This window comes from Saccoglossus kowalevskii, chromosome 11, assembly GCF_978046115.1.
Source record: "Saccoglossus kowalevskii chromosome 11, keSacKowa6.1, whole genome shotgun sequence".
NCBI lineage: Eukaryota > Metazoa > Hemichordata > Enteropneusta > Harrimaniidae > Saccoglossus > Saccoglossus kowalevskii.
The window spans coordinates 23,841,934-23,864,635 of NC_140651.1; the positions used below are offsets into that span (position 1 = coordinate 23,841,934).

General features: G+C 33.4%; 2 protein-coding genes across 2 annotated transcripts in view; one reads left to right on the forward strand and one right to left on the reverse strand.

Moving 5' to 3' along the window:
- Positions 1-2,591: 2,591 nt before the first annotated feature.
- On the reverse strand, positions 2,592-16,814 carry LOC100374644 (autophagy protein 5-like). Its single transcript, XM_085505495.1, has 8 exons — positions 16,678-16,814; positions 16,412-16,563; positions 8,994-9,121; positions 7,313-7,391; positions 6,012-6,174; positions 5,383-5,474; positions 4,711-4,822; positions 2,592-4,228 (listed from the first exon to the last, which is right to left on the reverse strand). Exons 2-8 carry the CDS (start codon positions 16,520-16,522, stop codon positions 4,092-4,094), a joined length of 822 nt encoding a protein of 273 aa, XP_085361621.1. The 5' UTR covers positions 16,523-16,563; positions 16,678-16,814; the 3' UTR covers positions 2,592-4,091.
- Positions 16,815-17,030: 216 nt separating this feature from the next.
- Positions 17,031-22,702, forward strand: part of LOC102801423 (protein C-mannosyl-transferase DPY19L3-like) — a 36,918-nt gene continuing 31,246 nt past the window's right edge. The window contains exons 1-2 of the mRNA XM_085505040.1: positions 17,031-17,107; positions 20,760-21,164. Coding sequence (XP_085361166.1) covers positions 20,832-21,164 — 333 coding nt within the window. The 5' untranslated portion in view covers positions 17,031-17,107; positions 20,760-20,831. The remainder of the gene's footprint in view (positions 17,108-20,759; positions 21,165-22,702) is intronic.

Below are 22,702 nucleotides of genomic sequence, written 5' to 3' on the forward strand. Positions count from 1 at the left end.
TGTGTGGGGCAAAGCTGTCATGTACACATTCATAATAACTGGAAATGGTTTCACAACAGAAAAAAAGTTAAATAATTATGAACAATACAAACTTAAATTTAGAAAAACTACGAACAAAAAGTAATGAAAGTCTGTGATTTTCTGTACAGTTTCCAGGAAATTATTAACCAAACCATAACATTTATAAGTGAGATATCAGAAATACTCTTACAATTGCATACGAGTCGTAAAAACGTACAGTTTAGTGACATAATTCAAATTTTGTATAGTTCAATATGCATACAACCACCTATGTACTAGTACATTTTGACAATAAACCCTACTTTCACAATGTGCAAATACAAACAAGACATTAAACCTTCCTGACAGTGACATGTAAGCGTTGTATAAACCCGAATGAAAAGTCTTGAGTCACGGCGAATACTTCTATCGAGTAGCCCATTTAAAAATCTCTTCAACTATCCAAGGCCAATCAAGGCGGGGTCATTAATTAAATAATATTAATTTTATTAACACTTACACATTCCCCGGAGGGATTGGCAATGGCTACACATGTTTAAGAAAGAATAAAAGGTTAAAAAAATTAAATAAATAAATAAAACACAATAAAAACATACAAAAAACTAAGCTAATACATTACTGTAACAGAGAAAGAAAATATTAAGACTAAATCATTATACAATGATAGAAAAATGCAAAACTAAACTGGGAAAGAAAATTGTCACTGGGGTTGCTATCTTATTTCAAAACACTTCTTTAGGTATGTTGCTACTGTTGTTTAGCAAGGCTATGAATTGTGTTTTTGGTGACAAATTTTGGTTTTTGCCATTTCAAATAAGACATTTCTATCGGGGGTATAACTTTTGCATGACATCATTAGGTGATACCGGTACTCATCTTCTACTTGATTCTGATCACAAAGGTTACATAATCTATTAGCAAGGGGTATTCCGTTGTGTCTGTCAGTCTCAGTTTTCAAGTTATGGTCACTGAGGCGGAGTTATTTAAATTTTTGCGCATCTTAATATTTTGCAGAGTAACAAGGTAGGTTTCAAAAGCAAAATTGTTTTTTAATTCTCTGTATGTTCTTAATTTATTTATATTTCATTTTGGTTTGATTGATTGTCGTTTTGTAATTCACTTTTCCAAGTTGATATAAATGATGTTTGTATATTTTTATTAATTTGTCCTCATTGCCTTGCTGTTAGAATTTCATTGTTGTCAACCAGGTTAGACTGGTTGATGTTATTCAAAAGGAAGTCTACCATTTACTATTAATTTCTTAATATTAATAATTTACAATTAAACTCGAAAACATCGTAATGTTATTACTTCTACACCAGGTAACACCAATTAAAACCAACATCGATTTAAAATTACTGTGGCCAATGACATTGAAATTTGTTCTTCCATAAAGCAGCAGTTTCCCTCTTCTAATAATCAAAACTACCCTTGATACCCTGGAGAAGTATGTCCATTATTGTTTCACAACAACAACTGTCCCAAGAGATTTTCGTCTTCTCAATTTCTCAAGATAAACGTGCCAGGGTGTTTTGTTTACTAGAAGAAAATGTCCTTTGACAGCATTTCTTGAATTAATTTCCATTGCACAAAAAAGCAGCAAATACTGTTACTGAAGCACAGAATTGGCATGATTTTTTCCCCGGCCATTCACGCAAACTGCAAATCAAAACTTTTACCGCATCCATAGTTGTTGACAGCCGGTGGATGATGATGGATGTATTGCGACGCATTTTGACCCCCCCCCCCGGATTCTGACCTTGCATTCTTGCCACATTTACTGCTCTTTCATACCCGTTAAATTTCCTTTCATTATTTCATCCAGATTCCATGATATTTTATATTTGAAACCAACCATTATTTCACAGTCACTCTAGTTTTCACTTTTCTAAAATTATCTTACTGATCAAAAGACTTTTCACTCCCATCATGCAATCTCCCATAGTACTTCCGCAGACACAGCGGCGATCGCCAACATATCTACAAATAACCTCGCTCTTAGGAGCTGAGGAATCAACCAATTAGACAGACTTCTGGATACTAGTTTTGATGAATTGCATGGTAATCGATAGAGGGCGCTATCTGAGGGTAAATCCTGGATCGGTAGATTTAACAAATACCTGTTTTTCAAAGTTGGAAATGACAGTACAGTTTTTTTCATGAATTATAATGAAGTTTATCCATAAAGCCACAAAAATAGGGAATCATATACCTACAGTCACAAAACAAATAGCGCTAACCATGGCAGTGTTGCAGAATCATAACCCCTACAAACATTTACAAATCCAAAGCAGTTGAATTTGCGATGTCATTATGAAAATAAGAAACCAATCCACTAGAATTTTATTGACGAAACCTAGATTCTTTAAAATGCACTGAGGCTGGTATTGGTAGACTCCAATCCAAGCACTATATGTGTGAGCAATCAGCTGAGGGTATGGAACCTACACCATGGCCATTTGTGTTTTTTCTTTTTAAATATATCATGTGCCAGCAAACAACTATGGACACTGAATGATATCATGCAATAATTGCATGTTTAACGTGAAAAGTCATACACATGATGCATATTTAATTAGAAGTTACTGGTTTATTATCCGCTGTATACACATTTATATACAATAATTTGAGAATGAAACAATATCTAATATTTAAACTACTAGTATATATGACTACCTTATGTTGACAACTGCAAATTTTCTATAGCTATCTCTATACACTTTCTACACCCCTTCCCATTCAAATATGCAACACATTATTCTAGGAAAGCTTTCAAAGACATTTCTGCATACTTAATTAGTAAACAAATGACCTGAGCATGGTAATGTACATGTATTTAAATTACTCTATACAAATACTGAAGTATGGCGACAGTAATATCTGAGTACATCCACTTGATAAATCAATGCTATACTTGTAACATTATTATGATTCATGGAAATAGAAATCACAGGTAAGAAAAAAGAAGTGTGGTTTATGGAGATAGAGCTGTCAGCAGTAAAAATATTGCTCGCATGATTGTCAAACACGACAACCTTGGAATGTTTTCTCTCTGTTTTTGCACTGCATCATGGGAAAACATTGAAGCCAAAAGTAGGTACCCAATTTGACATTGACAGTGAAAAAGTAATATTTCATTTGTTGAAATTGACAATAAGAAGAATGCTAGACATAATCTTCTTGTGTTACAGGGTCCAATTATCTTCCCTGCACTTTGACAAGCCCTTCCCAGTAAAAATAAGTTTTATTTAGCATTGTACATCACCAAATATATATTAACCCTGGTAGGTCAAAAGTCATGTAATTTCTACAATAACAGTTGCTTTGTAGTTTATTTGAGTTGCTGAAAACTTGATGGCAGTATGTTAAATAATTTTTTTTTAAACAATATCTTGAAAAAAAAAAGAAGCTATTTTCATGTTTTATTCATATACTTTATCTGCCAGTGTACACAATAAACTATTGTGTTTGTGATATCTAAAAACAACTTTTCAACTAAAAAAAAATACTTGCATAAATACATCAAAGGATGGAACTGCCCATATATTTAAAAAACAAAAAACATGAAGATTATAGATTTTATACATGATCCGAAAATAAGACGCATAATATACATAGTAACAATATTTGAATCTACAATTATACTATTTTTATCATATCTATTTCAAGGTTTATACTGGTATTCACTGAATTCCATTGCAATATTACAAGGAATCAATACTTATGCTATTTTTGCCAAAGAAATGTAAAATAGGAAATTTCAACCATAAGATTACAACTCATTGTTCAAAAGTTGCCATGGAATTCTACAGCGAAGTACATACATGAAATGCAAAACAATGCAAGCAACTACACATCCTTTGTCTTTAAGTGTCTTCATCTCAGTCAATTTCAGGGCTGATTTCTGTTTCTATGGTAAGAACACTAAACTCAGATTTCCACTAACCATCCTTTGACAGCTGTAGGGCACCACTACTACTAAATAGTACAGTAGCACATGTAATTATTAAATAGTACAGTAGCACATGTAATTATTAAATAGTACATCTACTAATTTAAATCCACTAACATTATCTATCGTCAGTTTCATGTAGTACACAAATATGCAAGAAGTTATCTGGGTGACTCAAATGTTCACTGAGCCACTGTATTGGGGTGTCTAGAGGGGGTTCCACACCTTGGATTATCACCTGAGTAACACAGGCATCTGGAAAAAAAATAAAAATCATTATTATAATGGAAAATATAGAATGTTTACATTTGGAAGCACCAAAGGTAGACAAAAATAGAATTTTTTTCCTAGTTTTTTAATAGTTGTTTTTTGTTGTCAAAAACACAAATATTTAATATAGCCTAATAATAGAAATTACATTTATTAAACTCGTTTTTAAATTTTGTTTAGATTTTTTGACCAGAGGTACTGTACTGATCACTACAAAAGCGGGAAATATAATTAAAGAGATATCAAATTTTGTTTTGTTTTATTTATGCATAGAAACAGTTTTGATGTGGAAGCAGATATAGGTGTTATACTGCCACCAATGGTAGAAAGTTCTTTATCATAATACTTTTGTTTCCGTGTCAAAACAGTACACAGTCACCATCACACCACACCATTCTGTGTATTTTCTAATGCGCCAGTTAAATCAGCAATATATTTGCAGTAATGAGGACATAGTAATGTTGTACCTATTTTTGGTATAATGTCAGGAAGGTTTTCCTTTAATAAATCACCAAGTGTCAGGGGTTCACCATCATCTGTAACTGGTCGGAACAAGCTCTGTATATAAGATTTATCCACCTAATAGAAAATATTCATAAATATTAATTACTCAGTCCGCTACACTTGGGGTGGGACGGGGTGGCAACATTCATGTGAAGTAAAAGCATCAGTACTGATTAAATCTTTTTATTCATGAGGTCCAATTAAAAATATGATATAAGAGACTTTGCAAAAAAAATATTTTTGATCAAAAAATCTTTTCAAAAATGTTTTTTTTCTTTCTTTTTGTTGAAAAAAATGTTGCAAGTTAAATTCAAGTGATATGTATGATATGTTTCATCTCTGAATTATTTCTGATTCTGTTTCATAAAATAACTTAGAAGCTACAGTTATGAATTTTGTAAAACGAAATTTTCATTTCAAAAAAATTAGTTACTATTTTCTGTTAAAAAGTCCGCAGAACAATTTTTTGAGGGGGTGTCTGGTCTTATATTATATTATTTTCTAATATACCGGTGTAATAACCAGAACTATAACATACAGTTGTAATAACAAATACAAAATTCCTTTTAAGCACACCAGTTTTAATATGCACGAATACAAAAATATCATAAAATTGGAAAACATGTGGAACCTACCTGATATATTCTAAATGGAATATTCCTAAATGGTTCGTCCCCCGTATGTTCCATTAGTCGTCTATTGATGGCCCAGAATTGATCAAATTTGTCTGCGGATTATAATAAACCATTAATCACAGCCCATAAAGAAACATGATTCAGAAAAGAACTAGACCAACAAATTTCACAAAAAAATGAATTATCAACGATATTTGGTAGTACTAAGTCAACCTTATAATGTGTTCTTGATAGAGGATGGTTCTACATAAATTAAAATATATTATTTGGGAAAGGATACTAAAAAGAGTTAAAATATGTTGTTAGGAGAGAATTGGAGAGGCTAGAATTTTAAAAGTGTATTTTTGATATAGAGTCTGGCAGTGGCGAGACAGTATGAAAAATGTATTCTTGAAAGGATGGAGTAGGACAGATAGAATGAAAAATGTATTTATGAATAAGGATGTAGGAGACTAGAAGGTTAAAAATATATTCTTGAGGGAGAATCAAGGAGGCTAGACAGTTAAAAATGCGTTCTTGAGAGAGGATGTGGGAGGCTAGTAAGTTACAGTGAATATTTGTCAAAAAGGATGAAAGAGGCCATGCAGTTAAAATATGTGCTTGAGAGAGGATAAAAGTAACATTATTACCATTCTGTAATCCCATCCAGAGTTGTTTATGATCTTTCTTCTGCATACCATTAATAACTTGACTTCTATGTTTTAAGCAATCAGCCTCCTTGACACAGGCCATGAAGTGAGACTCTATTGCTTCTTTGCTTCTACATCCTAACAGTTCTTCATCTGGGAAATTCTATAGAAAATAAAACCTTTGAATTAAAATATAGTACACAAAACAATGAGTACATTAAATACCTGTGTATTAACCTAAAATATTTAGAATGAGGTTGCAATGACAACCTCCTGTCAAGTCAGTTTTTGACACTAAAATTGACTTTCCTTGGTCCTCATTTGAAACTTTTATATTATATTACACAGGAATCAAAAAATTGTAATACTTATAAACTGTTTTCATTTAAAATCAAACATGACAATCTGATTGGCAAAGTAGGTGCCTCACTCCATTCAGTGAAGCACTCAGCCCATGGTGGTTTGTGATTGGTTGACACTCGCACCATAAGCTCCAGCATTAATCCAACAAGTAAATGTTCATACAATATTTAACTGTCGTTATAAATATGGCTTTGTTGATTTCAGTGTTTTCCTATAACATACCGGTACATGGCTTTCCAGCAACATAAACATACCAACTAAACTATTGCAATATCACTAATATACTAATGTTAGTAGGCATGAATTTGTCATAAACAAGCCATGCATGGCACAGTCCCTGTTAGTTATCAAATTTAAGATATATAGTTTTGTTTATATAAACATGTTAGAAGTATGGATCTAGAAACTAATGCTTAATTATGACATTAAAATGATTGACATCTTGTATCTGATCGTCAAACAAGTACTTATTGCGAAATATTGCCCTGGAACAGCATTAATTAAAACAAAATGGCCACCGGGCAGACATTTTGAATACATCTATATATCTATGACATATTGTATAACGAATATATCAAATTTGTACATAGTCAGTCAAAGAATGTCAGAGATATGGCTCTAGAAGTACATTCATCAAAACAAAATGGCCGCCAGTCAGCCATTTTGAATACGATCTGAAAAATAAAATGATGTGATCAGGAACCCATAATGTCTAAAGTATGTACCAAGTTCGAACAAAATCCATCTGTAAACGCCAAGATCTAGTTCTTTAATGCCAAAAATACTTGATTTTTGATGGCTGCCATTTGGCCATTTCGAATCAGATAGTCAAACCAGTATTTTTATATATCTATCAAACACACACGGATGCTCAAAGGTAAAAACCATAAGTCCCTGTTTTTGGACATAGTCCGACCGGGGAGTATTATACAGTGTACCTGAAAATGTAGTGTAATTTTCCATGGCAACGTTGAAGAAAAGCTGTACAAATCAAAGAGTACACCAATAGGTATATGCCTGGAAAAAAAAACAAGAGGATATTAATTAGTCTTAACTATTTGAACGCCAAATTTTTTCCTCCTCAAAACGGGATAAATATGTCCACATTCCGAGGAAAAAAACAATCTATAAATGAAACTATTTTGTTCCTGATGTCGTCTTTGACAATCAAGGAGTTTAATCTACATGTAGAAGTAACTTAATTTTTGTAAATTCTTAACAAGTTTAGGTGTTCTTTAGTCCGTGCTAACCACTGTTTTCTCCCATGCGTGAATGCAATTGGATCTATCACATACGCAAACATATGAGATTATTTTAAATCTTAGCTTGTACTTTGTGTAGTGTGAACACTACTTATAAGACTTTGACACCAAATTGTAAGATTAAAGAGGTAGAGGGCTACAGCTGTTAACCATAACAAGTTGTGAACAGCTTTGCTTACAAGTACAGACATTTAGATAAATACATGTATAAACTGGCTTAAACTAGCATAACTAACTTTCAAAACCATCACATATTTAAATTATGCACAGCATCCTTCCTAAATACCGGATTTTGCCGTAAATTCGCCCTGGGCCGTTGAACTGCAACTGGAATCATTTGCTTATGATTTAACTAAGTTGAATTTTATTTGCATTTCATAATAATTTATTTTTTGTACGTTATTATAATCACTACAGACTAATCATCAACAATTGTGAAAGACCGGATTGCGCAACCGTGATCATTTGCTGCTACGCAATGCAATTGGTTCGTTTTTATTTGAAACTTCGTTTAGAATATACTTTCGTCACTAATAAAATAAAATAAAATGTATTTGACATACCATAATTTCACTGGGTGACATTGTAATGAAATTTTGGGCGGTTGACTTTTTAATTCAGCAAGAAAAAAAATGTATCAAATTATAGATTAGCTTCTGCAATAGTTTCTTTCGTCTTGGGTGGTCCAACTGCCGACGTTGTAGTAGGCGTAGTTGAATGATTCAATGAAAATAGAAATCCCCAAAAAAATATTTGATGATCTTTTTATATTTTTAACTCCAAATAAGCACCCACCAGCCGTGAAATCACCCAGGGCGATTTTTCGGATGGGTGAATTTATGGCAGAATTCATTATATTATAGTGAATACTGTAAAAAATAAGTGGAAAGTATGTAAGAAACACTATTTTTTTTTACACAGTTTTTAAGGAAAGACAAAGCCAGCTTAGGAGTTCAATTATGCTTGCACTTCACTGTATTTTTTAATGCCAGAAACACACCCCACCTCTTTACCCTTGGTACGCTACACTACAAGCAATCACATTTTTTACAATAATTGACTTCGCACATAACACAGGACAGTGTACAAATATTTTCACATCCAACCTGAACTGGAGTATTTAGATATTTTGATGTCAGATAAGAACTAGACCAACAAATATTCAAGGAATCTCAGAGTTTCCACTCAAATTCCAGTACACTTTATTTCCCTGGAGTGTTCTACAATGCCGCTTTATTCCAGTTCCACTCTCATTTGAAGTGCTACAGTCTTCGTGCAATTGTATTTTACATGTGTTGTATTTGTCACTATGGGTCCCATATCGAACACAATACAGCGCTTTTAAAAAATAACTCACCATTTGAGTGGCTGGCCTTCATATTCAAACCATACTTCACCAACTTTATCTGGATCTGTGTATGTTTTGAAGTGTTTTTGTACTTTGTCTGTAACTAGCGTTAAATAACTTTGTCTTGGTACCAGTAACTATACACAGTTGGAAATAAAAGGAGCAATAATCAGTCTTTGTTAAAAAAAAATCGATGGAGAGCTAAAAATGGCTCTCCGAAATGCAGTGATGCTAGTGATTGGCGAAGCTGTGCTATTAAAATCTATTCAACATGGTCTGAATTGTGAGAATGATACACATGTATAGCTTTCATGTGTCTTGAATGAGGTGAAAGAATTGATCCATTTCCATAAATGGCCCTAGATAAAAATATCAAATTATTTATATCAAACTACCGGTAATCATTATAATCATAGTGTGCACAGATTAAATTTTGAGTTTTATGAATGAGGGAACAATCTGAAGGGTTGATTGAATTTGAGTGTGTATATAGTTGATTGTCGTCAGCAAAAACATGACAATTCACTGAATGTGCTTTAACAATGTCAAATAGTGGTTCCATGTACAGGACAAATAGAATGAGTCCCAGAACCAAGCCTTGACGAACACCACAGTATAATGACGAGTATGACTTCATGTCGTTAACACAAATGGTCTGTGATGTTCTCATCAGATACGACTCGGACCAAGAAAGGACTAACAATGTAATGCCGGTAAAAGTGTGTTTCAGCCGATGTTGTAGAATCGTGTGGGCGATAGTGTCAAAAGCAAGCGGAAAGGTCCAATAAAGTCAAAGTTCCCTTTCTCTACTACATCCAGAAGGTCATTAACGATTTTTAGTAAAGTTGTCTCCTACTATGGTGTGATCGGTATGCAGACCATAGTGGGTTCAAAAGATTGTTAGAAAATTGATGGCTATTTAACTGAAGTAGAGTATTTTTTTCAAATAAATGGCAAAATACCAGTGATTTATTGATAAAATCTCTAAAATATCGTAATAAAATATCTAGACAATCAAATCCACTAACAGATTTGTTAGTAACGAGTCTAGCTTATTGGTTTTTGATGATGATTTTAAAAATGATACCGGTACATTCCCGTTTAATGCCATCGTCGTAAACCTGGTCGAAATTAAATAACCGAAGTTCAGTGAAGCATTTGTCAGAGTTTGAGATCTACCTATTGGTGGTACTAACAATTTCTTTTACTGTAAACTGCTTTTAGCATTTTTTGTAAAGATACAAATTTGTTTGTGGATAAGAAACTCAATGTGTAGCATAGTCATTGTCGATATGCATGTCTGCATTATTTTTTTCAACAAATAAGTTATTGCGGATCTTGGTGTTGTTGTAATGGGGCATGCATGTAAAAGACTGTCTTTGACTGAAAATTTCAGCAGGAATGGCATTGATCATGTTTGCAAGGCTGTCGCACAAGTCAAGATTAAAGGCATTGAGATTGATTGTGCACAAATATTCTGTTATGTAACAAAGTCTGGTGTTTGGTGCAGGATTGTGTCATTTAAATGGCTGATAATATAAATGAGATCATAATAGATGTTAAAATTGAAGGAAGAATGATGCAATGGTCAAGGAAATCCTAGAATTTGTCAGGAAATATAGACTTGATCTGATATAGCAGCTATGGATGGTGGTGGATGTAAACACTGAAGAAGTTCAGGACCACCAATCCTGGTGGAGGTGGTTAAACAACTTGATGAAATCTCCTGGTGGTGTCAAATCAGCACCCTTCCCTTCATCATCATGTGCCTGGTTTCAATGAGGAGCACGAGCTGAATATTGTTATCATTTTTTGTTCTGGATTATTAACTGAATGCATGCATGTTGAAAATTCTATATCAGCATATCACTATTATGAATTAAGATTCAGTATTTGAATAAGTAATGTGCCAGTCAATGTAAACCCAAACCCTCCCACCCTAGGCATTATTTTTTGTATTTATTCAACACTAAAACGAACTACAGTGAGTTGTTCTATGGTCATATAACAATAAAAATAAAGATAAAATAAATTAAAATAGTATAAGATTAAATAAACTAAACTACACTAAGATACAGTAAAGTTAATCAACTACACAGAATGCTAAATAAAGCTAAATAATATTACAAACACGCAAAGGATCATAATAAACTTATACGGTACAATACAATACAATATACCGGTACTAGCTAATATTGTTGAGGTAAAAAAAAATCACATTAGAGTCATAATTATGGTGGAAAGAATATTTTTGAATTTTGGTGGAGTTGCTCACATCTCATTTGCATACATTTTTGTATATGTTGTGCAGTTCTTATTCTTGAACAATATTTAATAATTGCCTCGAATCTTTCCTGTTCATTTAATTTACTAAAATTTAGTATAATTTCCTTACAGTACTTGAATAATTCAATTCTGTGTGTATTGTACAGACTGCAGTTCATAAGGAAATGTCTTTCATCTTCAATCTGCTTTTTATCACAGTATTTACAGACTCTTCCATTCCTTAGAGTTTTGCAATGCCTGGCAGTTTCAATATGAAGTTTGTGATCAGAGATTCTGAACTGGCATAGGGCGTGTCTCAGTTTGATAGTATTCATTGTTGTTAAATATTTTTTTCATTTTAAACTGTGTTTTGAATGTTCTATAATTTGCCAATTTATTTGTTCCACCATTTGCTCTGTTGTCATCAAATAGAGCTTCTTTCCATTTTATTTTATAATTTTCTTTCAGTAAAGCAGAGATAGTCTTGGTTTGGAGTGGTTTCTTCTTTTTTATATGTTGTTTTATTGCATTATTAAGATTGTTGTCACTGATTATTTTGTCGACATTTTTTGTCCACCCAGTTTTTACTGTATTGACCTCATCAAAGGTGCTTTTTATTAACTTGGGCGTCTCTGGGAGTTTTGATCTGAACCAGAGGGTTGGCAAGAGGGTATCTTCCCAATTCTCCTAAGATTGCAAGCTTTAATAGTAGCATTCTTTTTAACCCCCAAGAGTAATCTGCAGAAAGAATAGTTAACATTTTCAATAATATCGCTATTTTTAATGACTTCATCTCCCCATACTTCACACCCATAGCTAATGATGGGTGCTATCAATTTATCAAATAGATTTAGAGCTGTGCTTATTTTGAGGTTTGAGACAGAACTGAGTGTTTGTTTTAGTAAGAACATTGCCTTCATTGCTTTTTCTTTTAGAGTCTTACAAGCCAATTTAAACTTTCCATTTGATGTAAAAACTATTCCCAAGTAATTGTAGCTTTCAACCACATCAATTTCATTTTCTTTATAAAAAACAGATTTATGTTTGACAATTTGGTTTCTCTTATTAAAGATCATTAATTTTGTTTTGCTTAAACTTACAGTTAATTTCCATGCATCACTATATTCTGCCAAAGCATCTAAGCTGTTTTGCATACCTTCCTGTGACTGCGATAGAATCAAGACATCATCTGCAAACATAATACAACCTAATTTCTTATTCTATATTTCAGGTGGGTTACCATTTGCAGTCATTATCTTTTCAGGCAAACTATTCATGTACAGACTAAATAATGTTGGGCTGATATTGCAAACCTGTTTCACCCCAGTAAATGACCCAAATTTACTTGTCAACCCTTTGCCTGTTTTTATAGTGTGAACCACCCCGCTATACATACTTTTAATTGTATTATAGAAACTACCAGTACCATTTATACCATATTTTTGCAGATTCCAGTATAGGCCATCACGCCACATACTGTCAAAAGCCTTTTTGTAATCCACAAAACAAGCATATATTTTCTTTTTTGAGTTTTCTGAGTATACATATCTATTGATAATTGATTTTAGAATAAATAAACAATCTGTTGTTCTCCTGTTTCTACGGAAGCCAAATTGAAATGGGGAGTAAATTTATTTAGTTTCCAAGTAGTCTACTAGTCTGTTATTTAAAAGTGCAGTATAAAGTTTGCCTAAGCAGCTCAATAATGCCACTCCCCTATAATTGCCGGGATCAGATTTTGGTCTTTTCTTGTAAATCGGTACAATGATGCTACCCTTCCACATGGATGGAAATTTACCAGAATTTAGAACTTTATTAAATACAGCAGTAATGGGTTGTAATAAATAGTTTTGACCGTACTTTATAAATTCATTGACTAATTTGTCTTCACCCGCAGACTTGCTAAGTTTTAACTTTCTAACAGCCTTTTTCAACTCATTTATCGTAATAGGTTTGTTTCAAACTTCACTACTTTCTAAATTATTTTCCATATCTCTAGTTTCATTTATAATTTTTTCTTCTAACCGGGTATCAAATTTGTCATTATTTTGCATACTATTGAGGTATATAAAGTGATTCAACCATGTGTCTGCTTTGATTACATCTTCATTTTTGGCACTTTCTATTTTTGAAAATTTCCTTCCTGTTAAATAATTTCATCCCACAAGTCTTGCTTGTATAACTTTTTTTTAATTTTTATAACTTTGTTATATTTTTTCCTCATTAACATAAACTGGCCCCTAATGTAGGGATTATCTGGATATTTCTCCACTAATTTAACAGTATCTGTAAATTTCTTTCTCAACTGCCAACAATCCTCATCAAACCATTGTTGTGGATTTTGTTGTTTGTTGGGTTTTCTTGTATTTTTACTTGGCATTCTATGTGTAATTTTTTTCACTGATTTTTCAGCTGCAGAACACATAATGTCAGTCAATTCTGTAACTGCAGTATCAATGTATTTATCGTTACTTTATTTATTATTTATTACTTTATTATCTTTTATTTCAGGACAAGCCCATATAAAAAGTAAGAAAAAATTAACAAATTACACAGTATGCATTAAATAAAATCGATCACGCCACATTTGCCATATACGTGATTTAAAAAAAATATCACTAATAGTCTGGCGAAGGTCTCTGTTATACTACTATTAAAAGAACGAGAAACATTACATATAATTCTAAGAGCGTTGTTATACGCAACACGAATACGATTAAAATCTGCCACAGTAATATCTGACCAAAGGTAACTACAATACAAATTTGAACAATAACTACGAAATAGCGTACACTTAACAGGAAGAGAACATTTAGTAAATCTACGTAATAAAAAGTTGGCTCGAGCAAACAATCCACGTATTTGTTTTCTCATACAAATACTGTCTTTTCCGTTCTGGGTAAAATGATATCCTAAATAACAATACTGACTAACAAATTGTAGTGGCTTGCCATTAAGATAAACATTGGGAACGTACAAGTTAAAAAGAAAGGGAGATAAAATACCCCCCTGTCTAACACCATTAGAAACTCCAAACGAGTCTGACATAACAGAACCCCATTTAACATAGAATTGCTGAGAATTATACCAATACATCAAAAGTCTTACAATAAATAATGGAACATGACATTCAATAAGCTTTTTAAAAAGGGACCAATGATTGACAAGATCAAAGGCCTTCGACGCATCCATGAAACATAAAAACACAGGACTATTGTGAGATTTATAAAAATCAATAATTTCCTTAACAATAACAACATAGACGCACATGTCCGTGGAATGGTTCGACTTGAAACTAAATTGAAAATCAGTAGTAGTTATAAAATCCTCCAACCGTTTCAGAAGTATTAATTCTAACAACTTTGACATAGAGGTAGCAACAGCAATCGGACGATAATTGTCACGGGAAGTGATATCGCCTGAGCGATCTTTTATAATTGGGACAATGATAGTTTCTAACAGTTCATTTGGCAAATAACCATGAACAAGCATGCCTGTCATGCACAACGACAAGAGTACATATAAACTATCACTGGCGTGTTTTAAGTGTTCGGGAGAAATATTGTCAGTCCCAACCACCTTCCGTCCCGATAATCGCATAATGTATTCTTTTACCGGTATTACCTAAACTGGCCTCAACCGAATCACGAGATTCGCAATTTTTTACAGAATTTAGAATACTAGAGAAATGGTCTTTCCACATATCAGCAATATCCACTTCAGTAGACTGACCATCTACACAACAAGAAATGAATTGGTTTACTTTATCAGAGTTTACTTCTTTCCAAAACTTAGAAAAATCTTTATTACAATGATGTGTAGCAATTTTATCAGCTTTAATGCGGTCCTCATCCCTACGACATGCACGAAATACACGCTTAAATTGAGCCCGGGTCTTGCGCATTAATTCATAGATTGGACCGTAACGGGGCTTACCAAATGACACCCACCGTTTAAAAGCGTCCCTGGATGCATCATAAACTTCTTTTACAGCTTCGTTCCAGCCAGGAACCAGATTAACAGATTTATTTCGTGGAGTATGTTGAATGTTACGAGTGGAAGAATTAAGTGCAGTTATTATATCACAATAAAATGTTGCCAGTCGGCCATCTTTGATCCAATTGTGAAATAAATCATCATGGACATGTATCCTAACATGTATAATCTATGTACCAAGTTTGAATGAAAACTGACAAAGCATGTCCAAAATACGACATTTTCAAAAAACAAGATGGCTGCCAGTCGGCCATCTTTGATCCAATTGTGAAATAAATCATCATGGACATGTATCCTAACATGTATGATCTATGTACTAAATTTGAATGAAAACTGACAAAGCATGTCCAAAATACGACATTTTCAAAAAACAAGATGGCTGCCAGTCGGCCATCTTTGATCCAATTGTGAAATAAATCATCATGGACATGTATCCTAACATGTATAATCTATGTACCAAGTTTGAATGAAAACTGACAAAGCATGTCCAAAATACAACATTTTCAAAAAACAAGATGGCTGCCAGTCGGCCATTTTGAATCGAATCGCTAAACCACTGCATGTGCATATGTCCCACATAAAGTACTAGGGACATGCAAAGAATGAACAGAATCGATCCAAGCGATTCTGAGATATGACTCCTGACGGACGCACGGACGCACGGACAAACGGACGGACAGAGACCGAATTATAAGTCCCCGTTTTCGGACTTCGTCCGAACGGGGACTAATAACTATTGAGATCACAGGTCACAGCAAGTTCAGTACAGTGCCTTGATTACTGTTGATGTGTCAGGAACAAGTGGTAGTGAATCACTTGTTGTTTGCCCAGGGGGTGGGGCACTACACACACATCAGCCACATATCCTAAGGTGGGGTGGTAAGGGTTTACCTGACTGGCGCATAATACTAATTAGCTAATATACTAGTAGGTTAAACAACGGTGTCGGATGGTAATTGGTTGATATGTAGTTATATGTATGGTTATGTATCTAATCAACAGAAAGAAATTAAAAGTCAAGAATTGTATTAAAGTGTAATTATACGTAGAAAATGTTTAGTGATTCTCATTTTGCGTGTTTAGAACACGGAGCTAAAAAAAAAAAAAGCTCCAAACCTCCGTGATCAAATACGTCGAATGTCAAAAGGTCAAAATCCCTTACTCACGTAATATGGTTCGGGTTGCTCCATCACACTGACTTCATCGGAAGACAAGCTAAAGGCGACAGGGAGTCGGCCTTCCCAGACCTCTCTAAGTACTTCTCTGTCATCAGCCATGTCGACTCGAGATAAGCAACGTAACCTAGGACGATATGCAGCTAAAATGCGAAATCAACAACAGTGTCGATGGATTGATCAAGTCAGTCAATAATACAGGTCTTTTTACCGAGCCTTAAAAACTAGTATTATGAAAAAACAAGCTTTATCCTTACCCTGCAAACTACGCCGAGACGGCGTAAATGGTTAACTGACGACTTAACACATTAACTGCAACACTAGCACATTGCTGTCGCCTGCGATCACTTGAAATGTTTTTTTGACAAACAAGAGTATCCCAGTTTCGTGTAAGCTGCCATATTGAATGCTGATTCATGGGAGGACGACGACATTTTTGTGTAGGGGATAAAAGTGCTCTCAAAAGAGGTGGATGCACGTTTTTTCCATCTTATAAATGTATAAAGGTAGTTCATTTTAATTATAACTGCACATTTATGTAGTAACATGATTTTACTCAAATCTGGAAGTACTTTGCGTATTGAAATAATTAAATGGTGCACCCCTTATGTAAAATGGATTGTTCCAAACTCCTGAGAAGGAAATGCTAAGAACTCACAGAGTGTTTTGATACGGATTGCTCTGACGGTAAGTTATCATTGTAGTAGTTGAGGTTTTTTAACTAAATGTGTTTTTGCATGTGACCGCCACTTTCATGGGGCCCTTGCAACCTGGCGGACTGTTTTTTAGAGGTGGGGTGTCAATGAATCGTGTTTTCTAATAAAAATTTTCATGGCGGAGTGTCGTCTGCACCATACCTGGTGACCGTTTCCCGTGTGTGTGTAAAACATAGTTTATAAATATTTTAGCTGTTTGTTCTTAGTTTAAACAGAGACACTGGAAAAAGATAGTGTCTTTGGTTGTTTAAATATGAATTTTGTGTTGCGTTAAAAGGGTTAAATTCATTTTATTGAAATTGATTGTTTAATTTTTAGCCCCCCCCCCAGTACATTTTGATACCTTTTTTTCTTCTGAATAACATTCTGTGCACCGTATTTTATTTTTATCCCCACATTATTATTACTTATTTTGGGAGGTTATGCTATAATTTAACTGTTTATTTTTGATGCTATACTTTTTTTCGTGATATGATATTAATTTGGCAATGTTCATGGTACTGCTACATATTGCGCTTCAAAAAATGCGACCGATCAGCTAAATTGGGGGTAAAGCGTTAAAATGTGTCTGATCAGCTTGCACTTAAGCCCCCCCCCCATCCCACCTGTTAAAATAATAGATAAAAAAACACTGTATAATTTTATTTTGATTGAATATTACAGTACTGAAAAAGCTGCCAGGTTGCAGCTTTATAATCCCCCACTTTTTTTTATCGGCAGATTTAGCAACCTGCAATTTTTTTAACTTTCACAAATATCTATAATTTATTAATATGTTTTGATGGACAATGAAAGTCCAGGACACAAAAAATAAAATGTACATATGACACTAGCTAATCAAAGTTGACTACCTTATATAGCAAGAATAACAATGTCTAAAAAAGCATGAAAAATAAATGACGGAAGTTGAAAAAATATATGTAGACATTTCTTTGTAAGATTGTAATAAGGTGGACTTACAAAGCAAACATCAATCCTTAACAAAACCCAAATTACCAAGATTACATATTCTTATCATCTTTGGGATATGAAATTTCAGATTAGATTTAACTGAAGGTTGCGTTTTGATAATATCAACTGACATAGTACAGACCTCAATGTTATCAATCAGAGATAGTGTCTTCAAGTCGTTGCTAAGATTTGAGTAATTCTGCTTATCTGAAACATGTATACATACTGTGAATACTCTGATAGAAAAGTGTCAAAAAACTTCATCAACTTTCTGGTTTAACCAAACAAACCCAAAGCTTGGAAAAAAAATAGTACTTCAATTTTTTACTCTGTTGTATTGGTACTGGTAACCCTGGTATACTTAAATAATAATCTCAGTCGTGATATTTTTAATTCTCTAATTTTGGTGAATATTTTTGTAATTTTTGGTAAAAAGTGATATTTTTGACTTCTTGTAGAAAACCGCAAGTCTGATTGCTTTTATATTACATAGATAGGTACTACATTTGGACCTCTTTCAGATTTGTTAATTTCGTGGTGATATCGTCAATTATCTAATTTTGATGATTATTTTTGTCATTTTTGGCGAAAAGTGATATTTTGAATTCTTGTTGAAACCAGCAAGTCCGATTGCTTTGATACTATACATCTTGTTAACTTTCTAATGATATCTTCTGTTCTTTAATTGAAATGTGCATTGCTAACAGCAGAGCCATCTCAGCTGACAGGCTGCTTGTTTTTTGTTTCTCTGCATGAGAACTGAGCAAGATATTCGGAGGAAACAGAATAAAGTATGTATTTGAGTTCTTACCCTAACCATTTTACAGGATTTTTCTGTAATTATTTTGTAAATTTTGGGCCAAAAGGACATATTGATTAAAGTTCTTGATCAATGTTTTTGAAATTTTATGAAAAAGAAGACTGGGTTGCAGGTTGATTTTGTGAAAGGTGACAGAAGTTGACTGTTAAACAGTTTCTCTTATGATATGAAGAAATGATGACATCATACTATGATTTTGCTGTATTATCATGGTATTCAATATTGTTTTAATCACCTGAATTAGTTTGTCTCTTTCACCAATGTGGCAACTTATCAATTTCACACATTATTCCTGTAGTTTGCTATTCTTCATTAAAAAAGTCTGTAAGATTCATTGTTGGAATTTTGTTACCTTGGTACAAAATTTACCCCAAAATGGAAAATTTAAACGACAAACAATCTTAAATTACAGCTTACTTCAGAATCACTATATCTTAAAATATTTTAGAAGTTAATATCACCAATCTTAATGTATGGACAGAAATATGGCTCATGGAATTGCAAATAAAACTAACAGCTTGGAACAGATTTTTAGTCAATTTTATCGCTCTATATTTGGTGTGAATTAAGTTAGTGTGAAAGATGAAATTAGTAGAACCCAGATCATGTTAAATGCTCAAATAAAATATTGGACAGTCTAAATACACTTCTAGAAAAATCATGTATTACAGAGTGCAGCATGTTCTTGAATTTCATGTGAACAAACAATGTATGAGTCCCATATCGTACAGGTCAGAGCACTACAATCAACACCATCACAATTGTGTATAAACAGTCCTGGAAGGAACAATTAAATATTTGTTGAGATAATCAAAATGATGGAAACAAATTAAGAACATACTTATTATTTAAAGTAGACTTTTGAATGAAAAATACCTCCATAAAATAAAAGACTACAATATAAGAATAATGAATCAGTGACCATAATTTGGAAATTGAATTAAAGAATGTGACAAACCAAAAAAAGGAAAGACTGAACAACTTTATAACAATATGCAATTGTAGTATTGCTTTGGCCAAATAATAGTATCAATTTCTACCCAAAATTAAAGTTAAAGACACTTTCCTATAGATACTAAAGATTGAAAATTCCCAAACAAAATCATGGCCAAATTTGTAACTACAACTTGTAGAAAAATGGTATATGATTCCAAATCTTAATTTTTCAAGTCAACATCCATATTTTTGTTCAAAAACTGCAACATGCTGAAATTGTGTCAAATTCTGGGTATTTTAATTTAAAAAAAAAAACAGTCAACCTACATGCTGCTCTCTGATTGGTAATTATTTGTTAATGTTCGCACTACAGAGTCGGTAACATTGTAAGAAGATTTATTTCATATACAGTGTTAAAATAGTTAAATTACCATAAGATTTTGTTGAAAATTATGAAATATTTGCCAAGTTCAGGTGCTCATGCTGACTGATGAATCTTCAAAATGTCAAAAGCACTCACATTTTCTGAAAGTATGTGTAACAAAAATATACTGATTTGGAATATATGGTCAATCCAAAATGTATGTGACACGCCGGAAGTTCAGTCATTTGCATATTGATGTTGATACATTGTATGGAACATCTGGGGACTTGGCGTCATTTCTAGGCCACAACATCTCAGTTACAAGTGCTCTTCTCCAGTGCATTAATCTTCTCTCGGATTTGGTGACCATTACTCTACCCTGATACTCTGAAAAATAAGCTCTCATTTAACAATTACAGTATGTAAATTTGTAGGATGCTATGTGAATAACTAAAAAATTATGCAAAATAAGTGTTATTTTGTTTCTCATGCTAAACTACAGAAAATATAAATCCTGTGTAATAAAAATTTAAATAATTCTATTTCTTGTAGTTCATGACGTGATATGATGCAAATTGTAATAAACATTTTGTGAACAAAGGTTACAAATACACAGAGGGGAAAATGCCAAGAGAATTGAGACGCAGGAATAAAGAAGTGAAACCTAAGGACAAAAGTGCAGCTGATGACAGAGAAAAGACAACATTGGTTTCAGATAATGATGATGGAGATGTGTCTGATATTGATGTAGATGAAGAGAGATCAACATCTGAGTCAGATAATGATAATGAGATTCTTATTGAGGAAAATGAAGATGAAACTATAGCCACTTTGTGGTGGTTTTCAAGGGCAGCCAGTTTTATTGTTGGAATTACCATTGCAGTCATCATATGGTACTTTTATGCTCAGTATATAGCATTGCTTCATGAAAACAGATTGTGGTTTTCCAACATAAAGGTAGGTCTTCCTAACTAATATGGATTTTTTTAATTTTGCCACATAAATTGCCCCCAAACAAGTTTTGCTTGTTGCCTAATTTTGGTGTAAATTTTTGATGGACAACTCTGTGTCCATCATGAACAATGCGACCACTATAGTTAAATAATGGAATAATATATTAACAGTATACAATTGCTTTGACATCCAGTGTCAAAACAAAACGATATGTACCGGTATATTTGATGGCGTGGGAAGAGTCTTTTATAAATGTAGGCAAAGACTCCACTATGGGAGAGAAAATTGTATCAAGATATGCTGAAATGAATTCGGTAGGACATGACACTTTTATGCTGATGGCCTCAAAGCATTGTCATTTTTTCTAAATCAACGTGCCAATCAAAATTCCCCTACCAGTGCTTTGGTGCGCCTTTCAGAGCTTGTTTTAACTTTAAATTATTTTCAGTTAACATTGAGTTTTATACTCAAGTTTGAGGTGTTGCATATAGTTCCTTTCTATTCATGTTTATTTGTGGGGTACGTTGAAAGAGCTATTTTTAATACTTCTACTGGCCCTGTGCCAGGACTTTTTAAACGGTATATTGATGTTTGTGTTGGGGCAGCATCGTGTACTCACAGTGAACTTGATAATTTTATTAATTTTGTATCAACATTTCATCCATCTTTAGAGTTCACTTCCATTGTTTGCAGCAACAGCATTCCTTTTTTAGATATCTCAGTAACAGTCTATGATGATGGTATATCCACCTCCATGTTTTAAAACTGACAGATTCACATTCATACGTTTTGTATGATTCATGTCATCCTGAACGTTGTAAAGACTATACCATTCTCTCAGTTTTTACAAGTCCATCGCATTTGTTCTGGTCAAACTGATTTTGAATATTAAATTAATAAAATGGGTTTATGGTTTTTGTCATGGGGATACCAGCAATCCGTCATTGACAGTGCCAACCATCGTGTTCAGTAATTAAGCCAGGATGATGCATTAACACCAACCCCCACTTTGCAGTCTACTCGCATCCCTTTGGTTCTTACCTACCACCCTTTCAGCCAACATATTCGTAAAATTATTATTTTTGTAGAATTTGATTTACTATCTTCCTCTAATAATACCCAAGATATTTATCCTTCACCCCTATTATGGCGTACAGGCGTGGCACCAATATTAAAGATAAAGTGGTTCGTACAGCATTGGCGGACTCGAATCAGCGACCTGGTACACATTCATGTGGTCAAGGCAAATGTTATACATGCCCATTTGTTCTGTGTTGACCGACTACAAAATGCCCTTTAAAAACTATTCACTTTAAAGATTTTTTTACATGTACGTCATCCAAAATAATTTACTGTATTAGGTTTAAAATGCTGTATTTGGGTGAGACTAAAAGACGATTGGGTGATCGTTTTGTTGAACATTTGCGTACTGTCAAAGACAACAAGATCGCATATCCCGTAGCTAAGCATTTTTGTACCCCCCCCCCCAAATATGGTGTCTCTGATATGACGGTTACTGGTATTTTACATATAAATGACGG

What these genes read in the sequence shown, in the direction of transcription:
- LOC100374644 (XM_085505495.1), bottom strand. Translation starts at nt 16,522, where the DNA reads ATGGCTGATGACAGAGAAGTACTTAGAGAGGTCTGGGAAGGCCGACTC. An exon ending in GAAGGCCAGCCACTCAAATG is followed by an intron (nt 7,392 to 8,993) that starts GTGAGTTATTTT and finishes TTTTTTTTCCAG; the next exon opens with GCATATACCTATTGGTGTAC. An exon ending in TTCCATTTAGAATATATCAG is followed by an intron (nt 4,823 to 5,382) that starts GTAGGTTCCACA and finishes ATTTTCTATTAG; the next exon opens with GTGGATAAATCTTATATACA.